The sequence below is a fragment of the Electrophorus electricus genome, chromosome 6, assembly GCF_041902795.1.
Source record: "Electrophorus electricus isolate QZ-2024a chromosome 6, ASM4190279v1, whole genome shotgun sequence".
In the NCBI taxonomy this organism is placed as follows: domain Eukaryota; kingdom Metazoa; phylum Chordata; class Actinopteri; order Gymnotiformes; family Gymnotidae; genus Electrophorus; species Electrophorus electricus.
The window spans coordinates 5,625,001-5,650,065 of record NC_137502.1 but is presented as its reverse complement, the minus strand read 5'-3'; the positions used below and the strand labels follow the sequence as shown (position 1 = coordinate 5,650,065).

At 41.1% G+C, this 25,065-nt stretch overlaps 3 protein-coding genes across 11 annotated transcripts in view; 1 reads left to right on the top strand and 2 right to left on the bottom strand.

The window, feature by feature from the left end:
- Nucleotides 1–520: 520 nt before the first annotated feature.
- On the bottom strand, nucleotides 521–21,758 carry mbtps1 (membrane-bound transcription factor peptidase, site 1). Of its 7 annotated transcripts, XM_035525612.2 has the most exons (24): nucleotides 20,497–21,758; nucleotides 18,462–18,641; nucleotides 18,100–18,380; nucleotides 15,778–16,035; nucleotides 13,515–13,733; nucleotides 13,308–13,418; nucleotides 8,951–9,060; nucleotides 8,700–8,816; nucleotides 8,145–8,212; nucleotides 7,922–8,024; nucleotides 7,201–7,352; nucleotides 5,734–5,895; nucleotides 5,342–5,486; nucleotides 4,931–5,119; nucleotides 4,314–4,486; nucleotides 3,947–4,062; nucleotides 3,679–3,835; nucleotides 3,103–3,227; nucleotides 2,540–2,617; nucleotides 2,216–2,356; nucleotides 1,956–2,087; nucleotides 1,654–1,780; nucleotides 1,444–1,574; nucleotides 521–1,277 (listed from the first exon to the last, which is right to left on the bottom strand). In XM_035525612.2, exons 3-24 carry the CDS (start codon nucleotides 18,323–18,325, stop codon nucleotides 1,069–1,071), a joined length of 3,249 nt encoding a protein of 1,082 aa, XP_035381505.2. In that variant the 5' UTR covers nucleotides 18,326–18,380; nucleotides 18,462–18,641; nucleotides 20,497–21,758; the 3' UTR covers nucleotides 521–1,068. The 7 variants fall into 7 exon arrangements, with proteins under 7 accessions (XP_035381505.2, XP_081571538.1, XP_035381508.2 ...); XM_081715412.1 differs by having other exon boundaries at nucleotides 18,100–18,641; XM_035525615.2 differs by having other exon boundaries at nucleotides 18,100–18,572.
- LOC145658487 (uncharacterized) lies at nucleotides 19,946–23,465 on the top strand. The gene is made up of 5 exons (XM_081715416.1): nucleotides 19,946–19,958; nucleotides 21,803–21,893; nucleotides 21,969–22,220; nucleotides 22,416–22,518; nucleotides 22,654–23,465. The coding sequence occupies exons 3-5, from the start codon at nucleotides 22,023–22,025 to the stop codon at nucleotides 22,890–22,892; spliced, it is 540 nt and encodes a 179-aa protein (XP_081571542.1). The 5' UTR covers nucleotides 19,946–19,958; nucleotides 21,803–21,893; nucleotides 21,969–22,022; the 3' UTR covers nucleotides 22,893–23,465.
- A 551-nt stretch (nucleotides 23,466–24,016) lies between these two features.
- Nucleotides 24,017–25,065, bottom strand: part of pskh1 (protein serine kinase H1) — an 11,472-nt gene continuing 10,423 nt past the window's right edge. For all 3 annotated transcript variants that reach the window (XM_027003994.3, XM_027003993.3, XM_035525682.2), the window contains exon 3: nucleotides 24,017–25,065. This exon is cut by the window's right edge and continues 967 nt beyond it. The gene's annotated coding sequence lies outside the window, so the exon portion shown is untranslated.

Genomic DNA, 25,065 nt, shown 5'->3' with positions numbered 1-25,065 from the left:
TACCTTCTGTACAGAAGAAATCTGTGCAATAATAGAAATCTCCATGTTGTTTTTCCCTCTGCCATAAGCAACTGCAGCTCACCAGGACAGAGAGCTTGAAGAAAAAGCTTCCAACTTACTGACATGTAACAACCACAGATTTCACTATAGGCTCTGATTAAATGATAGAACCTGTTGGCAAACTCGAACTACTTTCTAAACTGCAAAAATGAACCTCCTGCACAGAGAGAGTCCGAAAGCTCTATGCATCTTGTATATGGGGCAAACAGAGGTGAGAAGCACTCATGTAAAGCAGCATGCCCACTCCCTCTGGAAACATAGCCAGCATGACTCAACATGCTACACTAAACATAAGGCAAAAACAGATACTTCTTATAGTTCAGCTAATTAAATCATCTTGTCCACCACCATCAAACTTCTATTTATTTTCAAAACGTCTCAAATAGATTATGTTAAATCTGTCCCTATAATCCTGTTTGAGAGACACTCTGATGGAATTAAAAGGCAGAGTCAGGTAAACTGCTTTATCGCAGATGAGAGATTTATATTTAACATTGTTGGTGCTACCCCACCAACAAAGGTAAAAATCATGATGTGTATTTACAAAATTCAGTATAAGCATATATAAAAAAAAAAAAAAATTAAAATAAAAAAAAAACAAAAAAAAAAAACACAGAACACAAAGAACAAAATGACCCAAATTTTGTATAGAAATACAAAAATCGAGGTGTTGAAAATGTTCAGAAAGTTCCAGAATGCTACACGGTTGTATATTACATTTTTCTTGTTTGTCCAAGTTGACTTACAAAACAAGGGTCAAATTATCAAATGAACATGGTCAATAAATAATATACATATATATTAAAAAAAAATAAAAAAATAAAAAGAAATTACACAATTTTGGTCATTGGAATGAAAGGCTCGTTAGGCAAACCCCACGACAGGGGTGTGTGCAGGGGGTGGTTCATGGTGGGTGGCAGTTTCAAGCAAAGTGTGCCAGATGGCAATTCATTGTCCAATAAATGACACACAAACACACCGTCCACAAGTCCTCGGTGCGAGGCCATGTCACACAGTGGGGTTTTTGCCTGTGTGGGGTATCTGCTGCTGCTGCTGCAGGTAGAGGGGCCGTTTAATACGGGGTTTTCTGCGCTTTGGCCTGTTCCTGGACTTCGTCAGCTGCACCACGAAGAAGGATAGCACAACCATAGCGCCCAGGAAGGCAAACATGGGGATGGTCTGACCCACCTCCTGATTATAACGACCTGGCATTATACCTGAAACACACACACAATGCCACAGATTCATGTTCTATTCTCACCTTTGCTGAAGAGATAGTAAAACAAACAACATACAAGTCCACTGAGAATTAACCTTTGAGAAGTAAGTGTTGAAAACAGAAGGCCTAACGTAAGCGCTATAGGGCTGACAAAGGCAGCTTACCTCCAGGAATGTCCCAGGCTCCTCTCTCCCCAGGTGACAGGGGTCGTACCTGCGGTCGATACGCCTTCATGTTGGGCAGCACCACTTTGTCCATGTCCACAGACAGCAGCTTTTGGTGCTTCCACAGGTTACTGCAGAGAGAACAGGTGACATCAAGTGAATCCACTCCCATCTGTCAAGCTTTGGATGTGGAGTGGTGTGGGAACTGACCTGGGAGCAGTCTCATTGAGTGGCTGCGGTTTGGCCCAGGACAGGTGAGGGCATGCAGGCAGGGGCCGAGGTTTTGGATCGCCAAGGTGGGCCTCTAGCACCTTTGAGTAGCGGTAGAGGTGATTACCTACGAGAATAAAAGGGGAGATAATAATAATAATTAAAAAAAAGTTCTTAGTATGGGAATGTAGGAATACTGTATTTTCTGATTCTACAGTCCTGTTATTTTGTTATTGTTCATTCTCAGCAAAATAAATGATTCAGATGAAGAGGATCGCCAGCATTGGGGGTGACCACCTTACCCTCCAGCCTCTCTGGTAGTGACCCATCAGTGCCTGTAGGGGGCAAGACTTTGTTCTGAGAGTGAAGAATACTTGGAGGAGTCACACCATAGGATGTGTACTGCAGCAGGGCATCCAACAGCCAAAAACAATCTACAGCGACACATCCACAAAAAAGACAAATTAGTAAGCTGAATGTGAGTGTGAAACTGACTTATCTAGTAAGGTTTCAAGACATAGAATGATTGAATTTCACATCCTACAAGGAAGTGTGACTATACCTTTCTGTCTGTGACTGTCATCTATGCAGTTGGAGTCTCCATACAGTGCAATGCGACCTCCTCCTTCTGAAGGTGTTTGGTATAGTCCAAGCACAGGAACATTCTCCACAACTGCAGTCTCTTGTTTCAAGACTTCTAGTCCTGGAAATAGGAGAAAGAAGCAGAAAACAAGGTTTAGGTTGTTGACATGTATGCATGTCTGTGTGTTGTGTGTTTAGAGATTTATAAAAAAAAAAAAAAAAAAAAAAAAAAAAAGAGAGGGAGAAAGCAAATATATCCATGGCAACAATAATGAGGTGTGGAGCAAGAGTGCATGGTGGCTACCTTGATCCTTTAAAGTTTGTGCAATAACAATGCCATCCTCTGGAAAGCGTGCAATGCTACACCCTGAGGCATAGTACACTAACGAGACAGAAAGACGAGAGAGAGAAAGAAAATATGCTAAAATGGAACAAAATCCAGCTGCACATATCTCTGACAAAACCTAATGGCTCCTTAAAGTCACATTCCATTAAACACTCTCTGCGGACTCATTGACTTAAACCTGGAAATTAACTTTGTCTGAAATAGTAGCTGTTTGCATTTCAAAACTAAACCATTTTGGGCTGCTTAATGGGCAGTGATTTTACTTCAGTGTCACAGTGCAAATAATCTCTTAAAAATTAAGAGCCTTTATCCGTATTGGTTCTTATTAGGACCACTTTCCTGAACCCAGATGAAGTATAAACCCAAGCTAATTAAAAATTTCTAATGTTGATTCACCACTGACACTGCAAACTGGCCCATGCAATCAAAAACAATGATGGAGACAGACAAAAGCATTAAAAAAAAAAAAAAAAAAAAAAAAAAAAAAAAAAAAAAAAAAAAAAAAAAAAAAAAAAACTTACTGTCGTGATCTGCCATGGTGAAATCTCCTTCAAACAGCCCATCGCTAAAGGCCATTCCCCACACAGAGATGAGGTCATTCAGAGCTGGTATATTGGCACCTCCTGTGTCTGGCATCCACCACTGCCTATGAATAGAAATGCAAGCAACTATAACAAAAACTAACTTCAAAAAGGCTTCACATGCACCTTTCTGAAAAGACCTAAAAACCCCAATGATCTTGACAATATGATGACAACCGTGTCATTTTTAGTAATTTTTATAGCCATGCTAAATAAGGACATTAAAAAGGGCTCTACTGTTTTTAAGGAGTGCTATAAAAACTATTGATGAAAAGAATATACAAATGCTTTAAAAGAAATTTTAAAGGTTTTAAATGACCAATTAAATTAACCTTTGGCTAACTTTTAGAAACAATTCAAGTTGATAATCGGCTAATGAATAAGAGCAGATTTTGCTGTGAACTTTCTTTAGTCATTTTCTTAGCAGTGTGACGCTCAAGTTAGAGTGCAGTAATGGTGCTGTCGTCAGCGGCTTCTCAGTGAGCGTTAATAGTGATAAAAGGAAGGTAGTTATACCTGGTGTTTTCATCATAGAACTTGACCTTCCTCATGACTGAAGTATTGTACCAGTCGCTGAAGATGATGAGGGACAGGCCGTTATCAATATCCCTTCGTAGCTTGGAGATCTCCTCTGGGAAGTATTCTTCCTCGCTGTCTACCATCAACAGAGTCCCTGCATTTTAAACAAGCAAAGTACACCTTACTCTGCTGGTACAGAGAGAAGAGACCCATGCTGCTACTCAATGAAGATTGGCTCAAGCCAGAGGGTCATGTCCAGACTCACCATACTGACTGGCATCGAAACATGTGATGGGGGAGCCTAGAACTTCAACAAAGTAGCCCATACTCCTGAGATGCTGGTACATGTCTCTGAAGTTGGTATGGATGTGATCGCCGTTCCTTTAGAAACAAGCAGATGGATTTACTCTAAAGAAAACCACAGACCTCTAATGGGAGAAAGACAGAAGAGCTGAAAGAAAGTTAATCTGGGCCTTTTTACAAAATTACCCCCTCTATTTACTTTTATTTTCACATCCATCCATTTTAGTTTACAATGAAAACACTATATAAAAGACAGCACTACCCTCAAGGTGTTCTTAAGTATTTCACAATTAGTAATAAACACCAGGGACACAGATGCATGAAAGTACCAGTCAAGTGGGTCATTCTTCATGCGCAGGTTGTCTCGGGGGAAGTAGCCGGGCGGGTAACGCAGGTTGTGGTACTGGTCCCATAGCACCCTCTTGCTGCGGGGAGGAGTCGGCACAATCTTCACCTTCACCGGGAGCTTCACCGTGGAGGTCATTTCAGCTCCTACTGCGGACTTCACATTTACATTCTTCATTTAGCTAGGTAATTACATTACTTTGAAAGATGTACAAGTTGTCCAGTCAAAAGGACTCACAGAAATAAACCAGAAATCGACCACACTGGTGTTTTTTTTATGGTTACTTAAAACATCAAATCCTTCTCATGTGGCAACCTCCATTTATTGAGGACACTGATATATACACGCATTCATGCATATGGCATGTCTACCCCCACATACACAGATGAGAAGACTAGCCAAATGTAATATTCATTCTAACAATGGCACTAACAGACATCCATTTTCAAAGAGAAAGTTACAAACAAATCTTTGTATTGACAATCAGTACAAATACGAATACTCATGTCAATCAGGACATAAGCTTAACATCATATTGATTTTCCTGGAGAATTCGGAGCAGCTGCTAGGAAGAGTGGAAGTATTTCTACCATCACTCACGTCATTCTCTGCAGGGGAGGCCACAGTAAGCATGACATGACCCTGGGCAATCCCCTCCCAGGATGCCGCTTTCTTGGCCACGGATATGGACACGGCCAGATAGCCGGCCCAGGGCCACAGCACGGGGGAGTAGGATACGGCCACGTCAATGTGGTCCCCGTTCTGGGGCAGGTAGGGCTGCCAGATCGGCTGGACAGGGAAGGCAGGTGCAGGGTTAGTTAGTCTAAGAATAGGTGTTGTTTTATGTAGCCTGTTAAATCTCATCTTAACATCAAACACAACTATAGTAAATAAATACGCAAAAAGAAAAAGTACACTACATACCGAGTAATACAAGAATCAAGATTACTCAAGTGATCAAGAATACTTAGTCACTCAGCACTGGTTTATGTGGAATGAGCAGTTTCTTACCTTGTCCACAATCCTGCCGGTCACACCCATGCCATTGAGGATGGTGACGTTGACTATGGTTGGCATGCCGCCGTAGTAGATGGGCTGGGAGCAGTAGGGCCACATGTAGGGACACTCGGTCAGATCTATGTAGCTGGGACTGAGACTGCAGTGAAGAAAAATTACACACAGATCAGACAGCGGGCCAGCAGAGGGTTCGGGTTAGCACTACGAAACAAAAGCTCATGCGCTTCACCGAGGTGGAATGCAAAGTTAACAAGCCAGAGTCAAACTGGAGCACCGAGTGCAATGGTTGGTAGATATGGGGGTTGCTCTACTATCAGAATGCAAGGAGTAGGAAACTGTGTACTTGTGGAGGAGTAGGAAGTGAGGCGGCCATGAGCAAGCCTCACCTGGCCTGCGGCCGGTAGCTGTAGAGAATCTGGTAGGCTCGGAGCAGGTCTAGTTTTCCATGGCCCTGTTCGAACATGTTGACCCCAGGAAGCCTGCGTGCTGATGCGATCAGAGCCTGCTTCATGCTGGCTGGGTTGACCAGCTCTCTGTTCAGCACCGTACTGAAAAAAAAGCAAAGGGCAACAAAATGAGAAGCCCAGATAGAAAAATCATAACGAGTAACACAACAGCTCTATAAACTGAATTCATCTGATGAGGACCGATACTGTTTAAGTGGCAAAAGAACTTCAGCTTGATGGAAGGGGCTTGGAACACACCAACTTCATGGTAATAAAGAAGAACTGGTGGGCAGGGGTCAAGCACCTCCAAGAACCAAGAAATGAGATCAAGAAAGAAAATGGAGGTATGTGGTGAAAAACGGACTCGTGCAGGCCATTCCAGCCTAAGCGGTGACCTACACAGGATAGGGGCAGCAGGATAAGGGAGAGGATCTGAGACAGCATTCTGTCTTTCTCCAAGGCAGACAAGATTGATTCTGTTCATTTACTCTGCCCTTGTTCTTTTTGACTTCGGCTCCTCTGAGGAAATCTGTCGATGATTCGGTTCCGCAGGCATCCCTGGGAACAAAAGGAGCACGGGGCCACAAGCATGGAGACGAAGTGTCTGCTCCAGTCCAGCTCATCCCCCAGACACTTATAGCCTTTTATCAGCTGTTCTACACACTAACTCTAGAGCCCTTCCAGCCTCTCTTTTATGGCTTCTCTCCTTAATTAACCAGGACAGGGGCTTTCAGTGCAGTCTTCAGGGACACCCAGCTAGTCCACGTTTTTATTCTGTTCCAGCTTCGATCTTGCGTCAGTAAAATAATTCAGGGCTGTAGCTTGTACAAATGTAATACCATTTTAGCATCTCCATGTGTTTCTCCAGGTATGAATACAAGGCACCGTATATGCACAATCAATCAAATACGCTGATTAAGGAAGACGCCCACTTCTGCAATAACTGAAAAGTAGTTTTCTCATGGTCTCAGGTTTCACCTTAATATAGGACAAGTCAGAGAGTGCAAAAGAACTGACAATAAAACAGAAAACATGTGTGGCAGGCTCCATGTACAGTGTGACCCTGAGCCCTCTGGGTAGTTATCTCCAGAGAGTGCACTGAAGGCTGGCTTCAACACCAACAAAACATGTCAGCACAAAGGACAGTGAGGGCCAGGACCAGCCATAACAACCCTCCTATCTGCTCCCCTATATCAAAACACTGCCTCAGTAGCAGAGGGGGCAGGGACACACAACCTCTGACGCACAGGGGGCTGGAACGAGCACCACACCCTTTCAGCAGCGGTGCAATCTTTTTAAAATTTGCACCTCACCACCTTTACTTTCATTAACTCTATTCATTTCAAAGCTAACTAAAAGGTCCACAAAAAAAAAAAAAAAAAGACGCTTTGCAACGGCACGTCTCACCTGGCGAGCAGCGTGACGGCACCAGCCACTACAGGCGAGGCCACGCTGGTGCCGGAGAGAGAGCGGCAGCCCTCTTTCATTCCTGACCCACGCACGCCAGAGCCATAGGTCACAATGTCAGGCTTTACCCTGCCATAGCCACTTGGCAGCTCCTGAGAACGAGAAAGAGGGAGAGAGGGAGGCAGACAGACAGAGAGAACATGAGTGAGAGTTAACCACTGCCATTGTTATGGCTACTAAAGAAAAGAAGCAAAAAAGTCACATAGGGAGAAAATGTTGGAAGCCTATAGTTTAATATGTTTTTAGTTTAATAGAGTGCTGTATTAGTATTGTAAGCCCATAAGCCTAATATCACTCAATCAACAATGTAACAGACATTCGTAGAATTACTACGTGGAATTACTACGAATGTGGCACAGACCTGCAATTTATAGCCAGAAGAGACAGCACAGCTGTTCAACAGCCTAAACAATAACATCAGCTCTAGAATGCTTCACTGCTTCTTGAACCCATATAGAAATGATCTCTTTAGAAAAGCGCATAGTTTGAAGACAGAACAGGATCCACTGGCTCCAACACCTGCTCCAAGTTACAGATATTAAACAGGATACGTCTGCCCTTTAAGGTCAGCTAAAATTCCATGACATGCACTGACAAGCCTGTTCACACACCTCCAGAATAGGGCTATAGTTCTGTGGTGTTGTTATGAAACAGGACTTACCCATGTTGTCATTCCCCTTGAGGAGAACCTGGCGATGTTGTCCTCAAAATCAATCCCACCAACCCCTATCACATCCATCTGATCGGCTGGGTTGTTCAGAGTGCTGTAACATGAATGCACACATTCACACACACATACACAAACAACTTGGCATGTAACTGATTTTTGATGTAGTAACATATTGCCAAGACAGATAATCCATGTGTATGACTGAAGCACTCACCCATAGAGAGGGCCATCATTCCCAATTGCAGACACCATGATCACTCTGTTTGCTGTGAGCTCCCAAACCTGGCGCAATTCCAGAAAAGTATTCGTGTTCAACAATTATTTTACACAATAGCAAACTGTGTCTATTAATCACTGAAGGTTTATTCTCTTTGACCTTCATCATGTTGAACTAATGGGAGCCATTTTTGTTTAAATGTCACGATGTTCTCTTAGCATGATGTGTCATGTCAAGTCATGATAAAGTGTCATATCTTAATTTGTCATAATGTTTGGTTAATATGACATTGCTGTGAAGGTTATCTGCAGTCAGATCAGACATGCACAGCCCATCAACCACATGTATGTCTATGTTTAGAGTCTCTTCTAGAAATATCCACATAATCTTCATTTAAAAATAAAAAATAAATAAGGGTTGCTAGGATGCGATTGTGAAACCAAAAAATGCAAAAAAAAAACAAAAAAAAACACAGGAGACTGCAGTAAAAACTTTGAAGGTGACATCAAATCTTTGGGTTCTATGAAGCCAGCAACAATGAGATTGATGTACCTTATCGACGAAAGGATGGTCCATGAAGTCTGGACCTCCAATGCTGAGATTTAACACATCGATCTTCTTCAAGATTGCATAATTAAAGGCATCCAGAAACCAAGATGTGTAGGACACCTGAAAGGAATGTTCAGTCATTAATGTTAAACATTAATACAATTTAGACATTCATTTTGGTATTTATACACTATGGCCATATAATGATAAAGGACCAACACAGACAGTGTGTGTGCGCGCGCATGTGTGTAAACCTGGTTGTTGGTGAACACTCTGAAGATGTGCAGCTCAGAGTCAGGAGCGAAGCCCTGACATTCCCTCATGCTGGCTATGACTCCAGCCACAAACGTGCCATGGCCCAAGCCTGCCGGCACATTTGCAAAGAGAATTTATAAAAGAGAACATAAGAAATAAATGGAGGAAAAACACATTACACAAAAGCAAGTTAGTTAGCTTTGGTATTGATTTCCTGTTAAGTACACAAAATTATCATTTCAAAACAAAACTGAAATGCCAACGCTGTTTTTTTTTTTTCCATTACTGCACACAAACAGGGTGACGATCCTTTTCATAAATGAAGTGTTTATGACATTTTGAAATACAACCCAAACCTCTGAAAGAAGTCCAAGTAGGTGTAACATTTCAACCTCTTTGCAAAACAAAGGTGACACATGAATGCCATGGACACCATTGTATTTTCTTTTGTCTGAGGCCACACATTTCTCTTTCTAAAAGTACCCAGATTGAGTGCCAAAATAAAACAAATACATGTCAGTATAGAGCCAAAAACCCTTCAAAATCAAAAGACCTAATCCAAGTCCTCCGTGACAATGCTCTAGGTCCTCTGAAATTCACATCATTTACTTGGTCATTTCTCCCTTTAATGTTTTATTCATACCCTAGTCTGGTCGACTCCATTTTGTGCTGAACAGGATTTTTAAATTCAGCACACAGCTGTAAAATGCAACACACTCACTTAAAACTAATTAAGTCACAAGACTTTTCAGGTTCAGTATGATTTTTTTTTAAGTCAAGTTTTGTTTGTCCATGGCTTAAATATGTACCGATTACAGAGCTCTATCCGACATAGATTGGTTTGGCTAAGGATTTTTAACACAAGTTAATATAAAAGATTATAGCAAGTACGTGTGCAAAAAAGTATAGTTCACATGCAATGAAATGCCACTTTAGTAGTCACCTGCCCTTTCACAACTGGAGCTTCCCTATACGGACATTAGAGACATATAGTGAAGTACAGCAACAACAAAAAGGTAAGGAAGTATTTCTTGGATCAGTTCCAGTGTGAATCCACATTAGAATGGGAAAATTGATCGATTTTGAACGAGACACAGTCTAGGCTAGCCGGGCTCAGCATTTCAAAAACTAGCAACCTTGGGTTTTTTGTGCAACAGTGTTGAGTGCACCGAGAATGGTGTGAACAAGGAAAAAACATCCAGCAAAAGGGGATCTAGGATGCCTGCAGGCATCCTCAAGTCAGATTTTATCATTTTTTAAGACTTTTGAATGCTATTTGCTGTAAATTTGGTTTTAAATTATATTTCAATTACATGTGAAAATAAAATAATTTTGAATAATTCTTAAATATTAATTTTGTAAACATGGACATTGAGGAACAGATACTTTCAAGATAATGTTGAAGGCACATCATTTTGAAAAGGCGTAAGAACACTGAATAAACCAAGCGGGCAAGAAACTGAAAAAACTGCCAGGGGGAAAAAAACAACCAAAAAAAAAAAAACCCCACACAAACAAACAAACAACTTATATATATATATAATATGAGAATGAGAGAGAGCCAGCTAAATTAGGCAGACTTTACGCAAAAACTGGATCACGAAATCGATAGCAATGACTACAGATAAAAGCAAAAAATAAGTGATCTAGGTTAGCTAGCTAGCTAGCTATAAATCTCAACCATGTACCCGATCCTTTCTTATGGTAGTTTGCTACTGACAGCATAGTTAGCGTTAGCTCAATTCTATATCTTAGCTAACCTTGCTGTTACTTCACTGTAATGTTCAAAGCCAGCCAAAGCTAGATGTAGATATAGAGCTGATTTCCGAGAAGACTTCAAGACATATTTGCAAAATATGTAGCTAGTTAGTTATATTTCATGAAACATGTTGAGCTGTATAGCATTAGCAGTTGGGTGAAAATCTCCTGCCGAGATGCCTGCTAGCCATCTGGCCTAGATTTTGGTAACATTATAGTTAGTTAACGCTAGATAGCCCGCTAATGCCATTTGTCAGTATATATAACCAGATTGAACAATACTGAAAAATGCTGATAAACATCCATCCACACAGATTCTTCCTCATCTAAACGGACCTAATCAGTGATACAAGTTAATCATAGGAGTAGCTAATGCTAGCTAGCTACAGTGTGACTGATTTCAAGACTTAATGTTGTCAATTTGTAAAATGTACTTTCAGACAAAATAATACTTTCAGGAACGCGGCCACCACTAAGATGCAGCAAATTCGGCGCAAGCAGCATGTAATAACGAGCCCTTCCTGTTATGTGTCATCAGATCACACTGGCAGAGGTAGAGTAACAAGGTGGGCTCTCGTTTTCTTGGCATACCGTGGGTCCTCCAATACCTGGGCATGGTTGCTGAACAGTAGGGCTTACATACACATTGCGTCTAACCAAGTTCATCCCTTCATGGCAGCTGTTTACCCTATGGGAGAAAGACACTTTCAGCAGGACAACACACCATGCCACAAGGGTCAGAGTGTCCTGGACTGTTTCCAGGTACATGACAAAAGTTTTCTCTTGTGTCGCTGTCCTTCACAGTCCTCAGATCTTAATCCTAAAGAACATCTCTGGGGCAAGGTAGAATGGGCTGTTCAGAGCACGTCAGCACCTCCATCTAATATGCAGCAACTGCAAGAAGCTATCCTGTCCACACGGGCCAAGATTCCTACAGAATGATTAACATTTAGGGGAGTGGGGTTCAGGTTTGGACTCTGTGGTGGCCAATCCACATGTGAAAAATGATGTCTCATGGTCCCTAACCACTCTTTCACAATTTGAGAATCCTGGCATCGTCATCTTGGAATATGCCCGTGCCACCAGGGAAGAAAAAAAAATCCATTATGGAATAACCTGGTTGTTCAGTATATTCAGGTAGTCAGCTGACCTCATTCTTTGGACAGATAACGTTGCTGAACCTAGACCTGACCAACTGCAGAAACCCCAGATCATAGCACTGCCCCCACAGGCTTGTACGGTAGGCACTAGGCATGATGGGTGCATCACTTTAGCTGCCTCCCTTCTTACCCTGATGCGTCCATCACTCTGGAACAGGGTAAATGTGGACTCAGACCACATGACCTTCTTCCATTGCTCCAGAGTCCAAACTTTATGCTCCCTAGCAAATTGAAGCTGTTTTTGCCGGTTAGCCTCACTGACAAGTGGTTTTCTTAAGGCTACACAGCTGTTTAGTCCCAATCCCTTGAGTTCCCTTTGCATTGTGTGTGTGGAAATGCTCTTACTTTCACTATTAAACATATCCCTGAGTTCTACTGTTGCTTTTGTATGATTTGATTTCACCACACGTCCAAGTGATCGCCGTTCACGAGCATTCAAAAAAAATTTTCCGACCACATTCCTTTCTTGAAGGTGTTTCCCCACCGTCCTTCCACTTTTTAATAATGCGTTGGATAGGTCTTAACCCAATTTTAGTAGTTTCAGCAATCTCCTTAGATGTTTTTTCTGCTTGATGCATGCCAATGATTTGACCCTTCTGAAACAGATCAACATCTTTTCCACAACCACAGGCTGTGTCTTTCGACATGGTTGTTTAATAAATGAGAAGCTACTCACCGCATCAGTTAGGGTTAAATAACTTGTTGCCAGCTGAAACAATCACCCGTGCAGTAATTATCCAATGGGAGGCTCTTACCTATTTGCTTAGTTAAATCCAGATGTATGTATCTGTGTGTGTGTGTGTGTGTGTGTATATATATATGCATGCATGTATGTGTGTGAGAGAGAGATGTTCAGAAAAGACCAAGGGAAGTACAGACGATTGTATCGAAACGTAAAACTTTCATTTTTCTCATTTTCTCTCTTTTTTGAATACTTTCAAGTAGGAAAACAAAGAATCTTAATTATGTGCCATGTGCTGTTCGGATAAGGTGCTACCTCTTCACCGATCAGAGGGTTGATTTAATTTCATCTTGGCACTAATCAAATAGGATTTTAGAACAAATGTCTGGCCTTAGAGAGAACACAATCGCATTCATTGCCTTCATGTCTGTCACATTTACTGCATGAAGGGATTTAAATCCAATATCTACCTAGGTTTCATTCAAAGGTGTGGATTGTGTTTATATTGCATGAAGCATGCCTTTTTCTAAATGAAATGTGATGAATGTGTCTCTTAATGCATGCAAAGATACACTGCAAAACAAACATGCATTTTATTTTTAGCTGTGAGGTGATGAATGCACCATAAGAAAATGTGTATGTTTAATATACTTGCAGGTACAGACATTTTGTTAAACAAATGAACATGTGAAAACCCCAGCTATAGGTTATAGTCTTTACCTTTCTATGCAAAACCAGTTAGAATTTTAGCTTTACCATCATCCAGTGTCTTCTCATTCGTCCAGTTGGTCCTCTCCTTAACATTCTTAAAGTGGGGATGTTTCTCACTAAGTCCAGTATCAAACACAGCCACTTTCACCCCTGAGCCTGTTAATAAATTAAAAATTAGTGATGTGAGACTGGGATAATAAACATGTAATATCAACAGCTAAGAAATATTTGAATCCTAAATCCCACACTCACCAGTGTGGCCCATTTGCCAGAGGACATCAGCCTGCAGGATGTGGGCCACATGGCGGGGGATGGCCCGGAGCAGGCGGCGGCTAGAATGTCGACCCGTGGCATGCCAGAAGCCCGAGCCCAGAGACAGACTGGTCCTCCTCAGCGGCCGGGACGACTGCCACGACTGCCACTTTTGCATCCAGCGCGTGTCGTTACAGGAGGAGCCACCATCGCCTCCCACTGGCAGGGGCAAGGAAAGGAAGAGAGGAATTTTAAAAAGCACAAGCAGGCAGATGAGCCCACAGCAGAAGCAATTATTTTATCTGCCTGACAGCTCTGGAAAAGAAAGAACAATGCAGCAAAATAGCTGGTCTCCTGAAAGGTATACAGATGTCCTATGAGTACACATACCCAAGGGGAAAGAAAAATGCAAGCAAGAAAAGCACCCAAACTGGGTGAGATTTAGGCACGAGTGATGGTGCTTCTCCACCACCTCCATTTATCCTCCAAGACGCACTCGATGCTCTGCATTTCACATCCAATTTACTACCCACAGGTGCGCTCATCTGTTCCATAACCCAGAGCTCTGCAAGTACATTTCAACTGATGGGTGCAGGTCAGAAAAACAAATCACCACTTTTATTACAATCACAGCTGAAAGGTTCAAATTAAAATGAATTGCTGCAGCGATTCAGCAAATTTCAGGAATGGTAAATTAATGTTTTTCATTGAACCAACCCCTCTGCAATCACAGATTGCGCCCATCTGCAGATTGCGCCCATCTGCACCTCTTTCACAAATTAACATTTCTCTGCCTACATCAAGCCAATGCAATCACACTGTACAACACAGACACCTTTGTAGCTGTGGTTCTCAAAGCTATGTCACGTCTTTCTGAGCAGCTCCCAAGTGCCACTGCAGGACAGCGAGGCAAAAGTCACCCACTCCTGAGGCCTGAGCTGATGTTTATGTAAAAGCAGTGAAGCGTGGATGTAAAGAGCTGCACCCTAATCCAGCACAGGTGCGGAGAGTGGACGTCGAACAAGACCATGTCAGAGCTGTGTGTTCATAAGAATCCTCCATTAGACAGTAACCGTATTAAATTCAAGTCGCTCACCCTTGTGCTCAGAGAGCAATACTTTAATAATTACTGCCTCATATGTCCTTCAGACACAGCCAAGAAGGCTGACCGAGGGCCACTTAATCTCTTCTGCTTTGCACTCCAACTGCAATAGCATGTCATGCTGCTATTAGCTGGAACACAGCGAGGTCTGCTTGCTCTTGATAACGAGAGCCGGAGAGAGGGTGTAGGAGTGAGTGTGCTGCAGACTGATGGGCTCAGCTTGCATGGCTTCATGGTGCAGGCTACTTGATGCAGGCTACTCAGCAACTTTTCTGAAGGGTGAAAGAGGGATGTTGGTTTGAAGGGGTGTGCTGCTGTGTAAATTCCAGAACCTCTTTACGGAAGGTGTAGACTGACACGTTAATGTGATTCTTGTCTGGGTGAAGGAAGGTATGCATGTGAAGCAGAAACACAGCATTCTTTCACTGCACACTCCTTTGGGGGCCATTTCTTCTAGTGGAAGGCAGACACATACACGCACTCACATTCAGACACAGAACCACTCCAACACACACGCACGCTTACTGTTCTGTCTGCCCCCTGCTGCTCCCCACCCAGGAACACAGTGGGGGGGTACTTCCCATGCACACTTAGTCCAACCTTTCATTTCAAATTAACAACCGAGAAACAACACATTAGTGTTGTGTGTGTATGCTTCATAAATTAAAGGCATCGGCACAGTAATTGGAAAAAGAGAGGATTTGAAGCAGTGGACCTTCATCAGGCTACTTTCAAATTATAAAAAAAAAAAAAACAAAAAAAAAAAACCACCAATTACAAAAGAGCTCATATAGGAATTTAGGCTGGCAATTTTTATGCTGCCACACAAAGAAAAATCTTTTCAAATGAATAAGTAACAGCACTGACATAACAAGAGAAGAGTTAACGAGTGCCGTTTATCAGTAGGTTACCACCAGGCTAGTCTACCCCAATAACAAAATGACAAAAAAACACTTGTTTTAAGCAAAAAAGGATTTTAAAAACATGCACGCAAATAAAAATAATAAATAACAAGAAAATGTATTTCTCAATTGCAACAATTGGAACCGCATTGTACAGAATCCCAAGAAGTGTAAAAATGACAACAGAATATCAGTGAAATGAGGAATGAGGAGGTTTCTGCTCGTTCTCACCCATAAGGGATTTCTGGGCCAAACTCACCAGCGAGCAGTTTGAGGGAGCGGAAGACCTTGCGCTGGGGCGTGACCCTCTTGATGTAGGGGTGGTCTTGCAGGGTGAGCAGGCTGCTGTGTGCGTCCTGCCGGATCTGCACCACCTCAAAGTCACTCGGGTAGTCGCTGGCGGGGTTCTCCCTGGGCATGATGCGCCAGTTCACTGCCCCGACACCTCGCAGGGCACTACTGATGAAGTGGCTGCGAGCCTTGGCCGTGAAGTAGCCGTTAAATGCTACGATGTACTCTGAGTAAGAAAGCGAGAGCAAATGAGATTAACAAACATACCTGCACGCTGACTTCCTTGTTCCTGAACAGACATGTCTGTAGGATTCATTCCCACCTGCTGCCAAGGAATACACCTCACATTTTTCATCAAAGCTTTCATGTGGGCTTCGATTTTGTCTGAATGCACCAATTCACTACATTCTGCAATGGAGCAGTGTTTGTAGATGTTAATCTACAAAGGCAGTAACTACAGGGACAGCTCACTCTCAAATCACCTAATATAGGAAGCTCTAAAGCCTTTTTGTGCGGATTTCATCATCTAAATGAATAGTGTTGTGTAGTTTGGTATCTACATGTGCATACTGTGGGTCCAAACACTGGGACCAGGGCTCAGAACAAAAACTAAACCAAGTCTCTTTAGGCCACCATGAACAATCAGAGCATCAATACTTCCCCACAGGGTCTAAAGGGTAGGGATAAAATATCGACTCATCTTTCAGACAATTCCGCACTGCACAAAAAAAGCCCAACACAAACTGTAACAGGAGGGTATCCAGCTGTCTCCATGCCAACATAGCTGGGGTGGGTTGAGCTGAGGGGATAGACAACCATGTTCTTCCATTAACTGTGTTTGTACAATTCATTACACAACATTTCTTGTTTTCGGAAATCCCAGCTAAGTGACCACCTTTCCTGGGTTTCATTTGCGGCTCAAGAGCTATGAAAATTATTGTGCACATGTACTGGCAAGAAATGTGCATGAGACAGAACAGTAATCTAGATCAGGGGTAATTTAAAATTTTCCCCCTTTATGTAGAATTATAAATTATGAATCAGTATTATTGTCTACTAAAATATAATGTGTTTATTTCATTACATTTTGGCTTTACACCCAAAATTCACAGGAGCCAAGTAAAAGGTTTTCTATGTTGCCTTACCAACATAATCACCAGTCCCATAATACCCTTATGCAAGTGGAGAAAGTGTGAATGAACAAAGCAGGAGAACATGGTACAAAGGCCACATTCACAGAGCAGTAACCAGGTCACTCAACGGGTTATGCTTTGCCCCTACACACACACAGAACAGTGCATGAGCACACACACAAATAGACAGAGGGAGGCTGTCCAATGCCACTGTGTATTGGAGAGGTCAGATTGGATTTTTAGAACTTGTACACATGGAACCAATGAACATGCACATTTTCCAAGTTGGAGATGTGCCAGCAAATGAAGTGTTCTTGGAGATCCCCAAACTGCAGCAAGTTAACAAGCACTGTAGCACACATAGGTCTTGTCCACACATACAAGGGGGGGGGGACAGTGGATGCTTTTGCCCTGATAAAAAGCACTACTTCATTTGTGACATGATAGAGCCATAGCTTAATTTGCGACATTTTGCAAGAGCTGAACATTTCACCCATCAATTTTACTCAAACATTAAACAAAATCATCCATGTATCTCTTACTGAAAACATTTACACTATTGTGTTCCTGAAGCTTTTTGGAGCAATTTCATTAAAGAAAATCCACAGTACTGTTCAAACCAAGGCTAAAACCAAGAACCCTGGGCCCAGATTCCAATAATGGAAACACTACAAACCTTGATTTTCAATACAGATTTTTCACATTAATACCTTTTTTATTTTGTAGGTCTGACATTTTCTTAATAAAGTTAGTGAAGATGAAATTAAAAAGATAAGTATATAAATGTGATTAAATCTATAAATAAAATTGGTGGTTTCTTTAAGAATCCTTGCTTAAAATAAATAAACCATTTTGCCTTCTATATTGTCCTATAAAGCAAAGTTCCAACCTTAATGAAATGAACTAGATTTATCAGACAGAAGTGTTCAGGAACTGCTGAGCATTAGCTCATTGTGTGAGAGAACTAAACTAAGATTTCAAGGAACAAAGCTGGCTATCCCTGCCTTAGAACTTTGCGTGATCACATGACAAACCCTCCATAACCTCCGTGCTCTTAAACCTGCTCACAAAGACCCTCTAACTGGTTGTTGCCATCTGCACCAAAATGTTTGATGACACAAAGAAGTTATTTATTTACAACAAAAGTCTACACTTACCATGTTCCACTACTTTAGAAGAAAAGTCCAGTTTCAGGGTTATCTGTGAGCAGTTGGAGCTCAAGAATCCATCAGAGGCAAAGGAAGATGAAGACAAGTTGGGAGTCCCTTGGCCTTCCTTAGTGCCTGCCAGGGGCAAGTGCCCTGCCAGCAGGGCCAAAACCAGGACGAGCCACACCATTGTTGGGGCCATGATGCCTGAGGTGCAGTTCAGTTTATAACCCATCCAACCAAAGGAGTCTAAAAGTGATGGTGCCCCTCAAATCACTGCATTAATGTGGCTGATGAAAAGCAACAATCCTGTTAATTCTGGATTAGTTTATATTCGGAACTCTGAGAAGCCTGAGTAACACATGGCTTACATTTTCATTTCTTTCTGCGTTTTCTCTCCATTTTGGGGTTCCAGTGGATCTGATCAGTGACACGGTTCAGAGAGAATGAGAGGGGCCATTGCTCCATACACAGAGAGGACACTAAAGCAGATGAAAATAGAAGTAGTCAGCTCCAAACCTTCAATTGTCTATTTCCTCTTCTTCAGCCAACTGTAGACACACACAAAAATAACAATTTATCCCAGAATCAGCTAATTGATGGCACATCATATTTCAATAACCTACCAAAAGAATTATTATTCAAACTGGGGGGGGGGGGACTGTATGGTTCATATCTTGCTGTCAATTCATTAGTGAAAGGCCTCTAACAAAATGTTAAGCAAAATTACAACTAATATGCTATTTCACTGCTCTACAAAAGACCTGTTGAAGCACGTCTGGGTAACGGCTAATAAAAATGCAGTTCTCTTGGGCTCCAGGATAAAACTTAGAGTCACCTTCAACCACTTATCATGAGAAGAGACAACTCATATGGCCTTACTTTAAATGCATTACTTTTTTGTATCCTAAGGAAGAATCATGTTTCTCAGTGAAAACATTGTAAATGATGCTCGTAATCCAATACAAAACACCGCCATGAGGAAAGTGTTTCCTAACAGAAGGTTAGTTTCTGTGAACATCATAGCCCCCACCCAGGTTCAAGGCCAAATGATTTCCACAAGTCTGTGTGTATTATATATATATATATATATATATACACACACACACATACACACACACACACTAGTACGTACACGTACACTAAGGAATATATAATAACTTGGAGATTAAGTTGTTTTCAGATCTTGCCATTTATTTTAGTTAGGTGACAGATTTAATATCGTCTCAACCTACTGGGCTGGAGAAAAAGCGAACCCAAGACATACCAGTGCGGTCGATAATGGCCGCTAACAAGTATAAATAGCTACACATTTAAATTTAATTTTAGAAAAGAAAAAAAAAGGCCATCAACAATTAACTGTCTAAACTAAGCTTGTTGTGGCGAGCTAGCTAGCTGTTTTATCTGTGCGGGGGGCGACCACACAGAATTGCTTTCGGTCGAACGTCTGCTCAAATTAAACCAGCTATTTTAAACATTTATTCCTGATCGTTAGACGCCCGCACATTGCGTTAAGTCACAAAACACAATAACAGCATTTGTAGCCGTATTATCTCGTTTTCTGCTTCTTAAAAGCACTAGCCAGATTAAGTGTAAAACTCAACACACTACGAATGCTTTTTGCTGTGGCGACTGAACGTCCGCGAGTGAAAAGACGTGTTAATTAACAAGCTAGTACGCGAAAGATAGCTAACGTTATCGAATTAATCCAACGACAGCTCGCTAGTTAGAACATACATTTGTATGCACTTAAAACATTTTGCATTGTAATGGTAAATAAGCTTCACCAAAACATAGCTTTTACTGGACAAATACACCTAGGTAGTAAGTTACAACAAGGAAGCGTTATTTGTGCTTATATTAGCCAGGTAAGTAGCTGATTATTACTACAAATACACGTAGCTAGATAGCCCGCAGCCTCAGCTAGAACTAGCCAGCGTCATCTTAAGGTAGCTAACTAAGATAACGCTAGCGGCTTTTGATTTTGACATTGTCGTATATTTGGGATTTAATCTAGCTATTTTAGCTAGCTAATCTCTGTGTGGTTGAGTGGATGCCAAAATAAATAAATCGCAGCTAATGGAGGTTAAGACAAATCAACTTGGATAGAAAGTAACTCGACCTACTGGTCAACTAACAAAGCAACAAGAGAAAGCGTCGATTGGCTTGTTAGCTAGCTATATATAAATAAAGATTTGCTGTTTTGAGACTCACCAAAGTAAAATGCACAGCCAGAAAAATACACAAACTAGCTCGCTAGCAGCAAACGCCTCAGCATCTCAGTTCATTCTCCATATACAAGGCTAGTTAGCTACAGGATCGCGACTATACTCAATCCTTCAGATCAGGGAGCCCACAAGGACGATCTTTTGAAGTGAAATGTGTATAAAAAGGCGTTTGTTTTACCTGCGACTGCAGGTAGCTTGTAGGCTAATGTAGCTAATCATCAATGCGTTTTCTTTAGTACTGTAACTTGAGAATCTGTGAACGAAACAGAAATTATCCAATCGTCAGTGGCTAAGATATGATTGGCACAACGTTTAGCCAATTGGAGAGTAACGGTAACAGGGAGAGTAACTAACGGGCTCTGAGCATCTCGGTTTTACAAAGCGCTCTAAACTGAACGATAGGACATTAGAGGCCAATTTCTCGACATGTATTAATGGTGGTCTTGGACTGTAGTGCAATTTATAAATTGCAATTTATGTTAAATCTACGTCTGGTAAAACGGCTTTGAGTGTCCCAAATTGAAACCCTAACACCCTAAATGGAACATTATTCAATTCAGTGTATGTCTTCGACTGTTATCACAATGCATATTTATCGCCCCATTAAATAATATTTTAAAAATGCAAAACTGTCTACATATCCTTTAATATCATTCTGACATGGACAATTCTCACCTGAACAGGACTCTGCATATTCAGCTATTTTCATTTCTGTCTGTGACCACACGATGGCACTATATTCTGGACATAATAAAAGTTAATGACAAACACCACGGGGCAATTGCGTTGTCACAGGTCAGCAGCAGTTTAGACTCATTTTAACACACGTGGGTTAAATTAAACCCGAATGCTCTGCCAAAATAATCACAAGTCTACCTGATCCACCACTAAACGAAAACTAAAAAACTAAAACAAAACACTACATAATAAGGACATTTTACTATATAAAAGCTCAATATATAGTAAGTCAATATATAGCATTAGGTTATCTTTTTATTTAAATATGTCACCCCATATATTTAAAGTCTGTTTGTTAAATATAAAGCCAAAAAGTTAAAATAGTCTCTTTACAGCACACAAACAGTCACCTAACCTAACACCAATATAGTATACTACCTGTGTATTTCACTGGGCCTAATTGTGTAGCTATGAAGCACGAATATTTGACAGCACCCAGCTAAGCAAGAGAAAGAGGTTTACAGTGGAGCGCTGCTTGGTGACCCAGGCTACAGAGAGCAAACAAAACCACTAGCTGGTGCCGTGCTCCACAGTTTGGACGAACCCGGTGTCACACACACACAAGGAGCTACACATCTGGCCGACTTCAATACGACACACGCAGCCCTGAAGACAGTGCAGACAAGGCATTGTTTAGCGATTACTGCAAATAAGTCGTCGTTGCTCAGCCTAGCAAACAGCTTGTTTTTCTTCCTTTTGTGTGTGTGTGTGTGTGTGTGTTTGTTTCCTTTTTAACTCAATAATAGTGAAAGCCTAAACACAAGTCATCCCACCAGGGTGGTACCAATCCTCAAGAAGGCCACACTTGACAGCTCCAGCATTACCAACTACAGACCGGTATCACTTCTCTCTTTCCTCTCAAAAGCCCTTGAACGAGCAGTTTATAATCAATTGTCTCTTTTTCCCACCCAGAACCAGCTGCATGATCCCAATCAGTCTGGCTACAAACCGGCACATTCTACAGAAATGGCCCTCATAGCGGTGACTGAGAAACTTCATGCCGCTAAAGCTGCCAAACAGTCATCTGTTTTGATTCTTCTACACCTTTCAGCAGCCTTTGACGCAGTGAACCACAACAATCTTCTCTCTGTTCTCTTCAGGCTTGGTGTGACTGGCTCTGCTTGGAGATGGTTTCAGTCCTATCTGGATGGACGGTCCTATCAGGTGACATGAAGAGGATCCACATCCAAACCGTGTAGACTCTCCACTGGTGTTCCACAAGGCTCAGTATTGGGGCCCCTTCTCTTCTCTTTGTATATTCGTTCTCTTGGTGATGTAATATCTTCTCATGGTTTCTCCTACCACTGGTATGCCGATGACACTCAATTATTTCTTTCTTTTCCACCCTCTGACACACAGGGCTGCAGACGTATCTCGGCATGCTCGACTGACATTGTGTCATGGATGACAGCCCACCACTTGAAGCTCAACCCCAGTAAAACTGAGCTTCTGTTCATCCCAGGTACTCCCAACCCTTACCATGACCTCACTGTTTCCTTTGACAACTCCCTGGTATCACCATCCGAAGCTGCCTGTAGCCTTTGGACAACCAGTTGTCATTCTCAAATCATGTTTCTAATCTAACCCGATCTTGCAGATTCCTCCTTTGTAACATACGAAGGATTCGACCCTTTCTTTCGCAGAAGCTACCCAGGTGCTTGTGCAGTCTCTTGTGATCTGAAAGCTAGACTACTGCAACTCACTACTTGCTGGTCTTCCTCTAAGAGCCATCAAACCTCTACAACTTGTCCAGAATGCGGCAGCACAACTGGTCTTCAATCTTCTGAAGTTCACACGTTACTCCACTGCTGTGCTCCCTTCATTGGCTCCGTGTAGCTGCACGCATCAGATTTAAAACCTTGATGTTTGCCTACAAATCCAAAAATGGACCAGCCCCTTTATACATGAGGTCAATGGTCAAAGCCCGATCCGTACCTCGAGTACTTTGAACCTCAAGTACGGCTCAGCTTGAAATACCTTCAGGTCTCATGGATGAGAAGCATTGAGACTATTTTCTGTCCTGCTCCAAGATGGTGGAATGAACTCCCACTTGCTGTCTAGACAGCAGAGTCCCTTGCAGTCTTCAAACGCAGACTGAAGACCCATCTATTTACAGAATATTTAAAGGACAACTGACACTGCTGCCATATTGACTGACTAATTAAGTACTTATTGTAGGGTACTGTTTATGTTGTTTAACAAACTCTAGCACTTATTGTTTATAGCACTTATCATTGTTTAAGATAGACCTTATGTATTTTGCTCTTCTAGGTATCAGCATTCATCCCTGTATTCTACAGTATTCTAGTTCACTGGTATGTTTGATTCTAACCTACTGTACTGTACTAGGATATATTCTATGAGTAAATGACAAAGCACTTTTGTAAGTCGCTCTGGATAAGAGCGTCTGCTAAATGTCGTAAATGTAAATGTAAATCTTTAGCTTGTCTGAACAATACATTCTGAAAAAGCCTAATAAAGATTGCAGTGATTAACGCTGAGCGGTACATTAGTGTTTAATTAAGCATCATTTAAATAAAACATTATTGTGGAAAGTATATACACACAGATATAGAATATTAAAATATGTGAGCTGAAAATGCGCTTTAGTTGCAAAAACCTTGCCTTAAACATCCATAGTCTTTAACAAGGTTAAAATAAACCTCAGTCAAACGTGAGAAAGTGACATCTGGTGGCAGATGTGTGATTTTTAAATAAAATGGGTTTAGTTTGTGAGCTTTCAACTTTCAAGGGCACAGCTTTGAAGTTTGAGAAGCCACGTGACAAGTTAACAAACTTCTGCTAAGGACAGAGCATTATGTATTATGTACATGCACTGAAACATGCAATGTTTGCTTTTAATCCATAAATTAAATAGCCTAAAGGCTGCAGTGAAACGACATTTGTGTATTTCTTGGCATTTACTTTTGTCACAAAGTAAATTTCACTTTAACAATAGAGAACACAGACAGCATATTTTATTTAAAATAAAACTAAAATGACAAAATTGACTTATATGAAACTAAAAACAATTTTTTAAAATTAACATTTGATCCTTTTTTTGTTTTTGTTTTTTTAAAAAAAAAAAAAAGTTTCACTATTCTGGAACAAAGTTATCCATCATTACTCTTTATGAAAATAAAAAGAAGCACAAACAAAACATATAAACATTTTCTTTCAAGAGACAGTGTTGGATTGGCTTCATTAAATGGAAGAATGTTGCTGTTTCACTCAACTGTGTTTACACACACACACACACACACACACAACTACATCTCCACATTCTGTAGGTTTTGGTGACTCCATGATGGTGACTCCACTTGTTTTGTGTACACATTTTTATAGAAAAATATCCTCTACTGATAAATGGCCGAGGATGCCCTTTATTTCCCTTTATTCATATTATTAGTAAATCAACTATATGTTCAAACTACTAAAATACATTTCTATCAACATTTCCTTTCTCAAAAGCAACTAGCCTTTTTACTTAAGATATAAAACATAAAACAGTGGTCTTCCCAAAACACAGAAAAATATTGATTCCAAAAGTAACTTCTGTTGATTATTCATAAAGAAAAAATACTTTAACGTTGCAAAAAACTTAGATCTTAAATGGGAAAGGTATGGCAAATTACGACACTTACAGAAAGTCATTATTCAACAGCCCAATCATCAATATGACAGTTGTTGGAATTTCACCATTTATTCATTTTGACAGATTGAGCAAACTGTTGATATATTTCATGTCTATATAATTCCATGTCACGAATTATTCTCTATAGGGTAACACTCACACTGCATAAGGAAGTTAAGGATTTTGTTTGTTCATTGATATTTCTGCTTTTTCATGGCTACCAGAAAAAGATGCCAACAGAATCTACATTATGGGATTTTCTAAAGAAATGTTTGTCAAATAAATGTTTGGAACATCAGTGTCTTTGGAGAACCCAGTGTAAAGAGCTCCCCTGTATTTACTAGATGTAAATTCAACAATATTCTACATAAACAT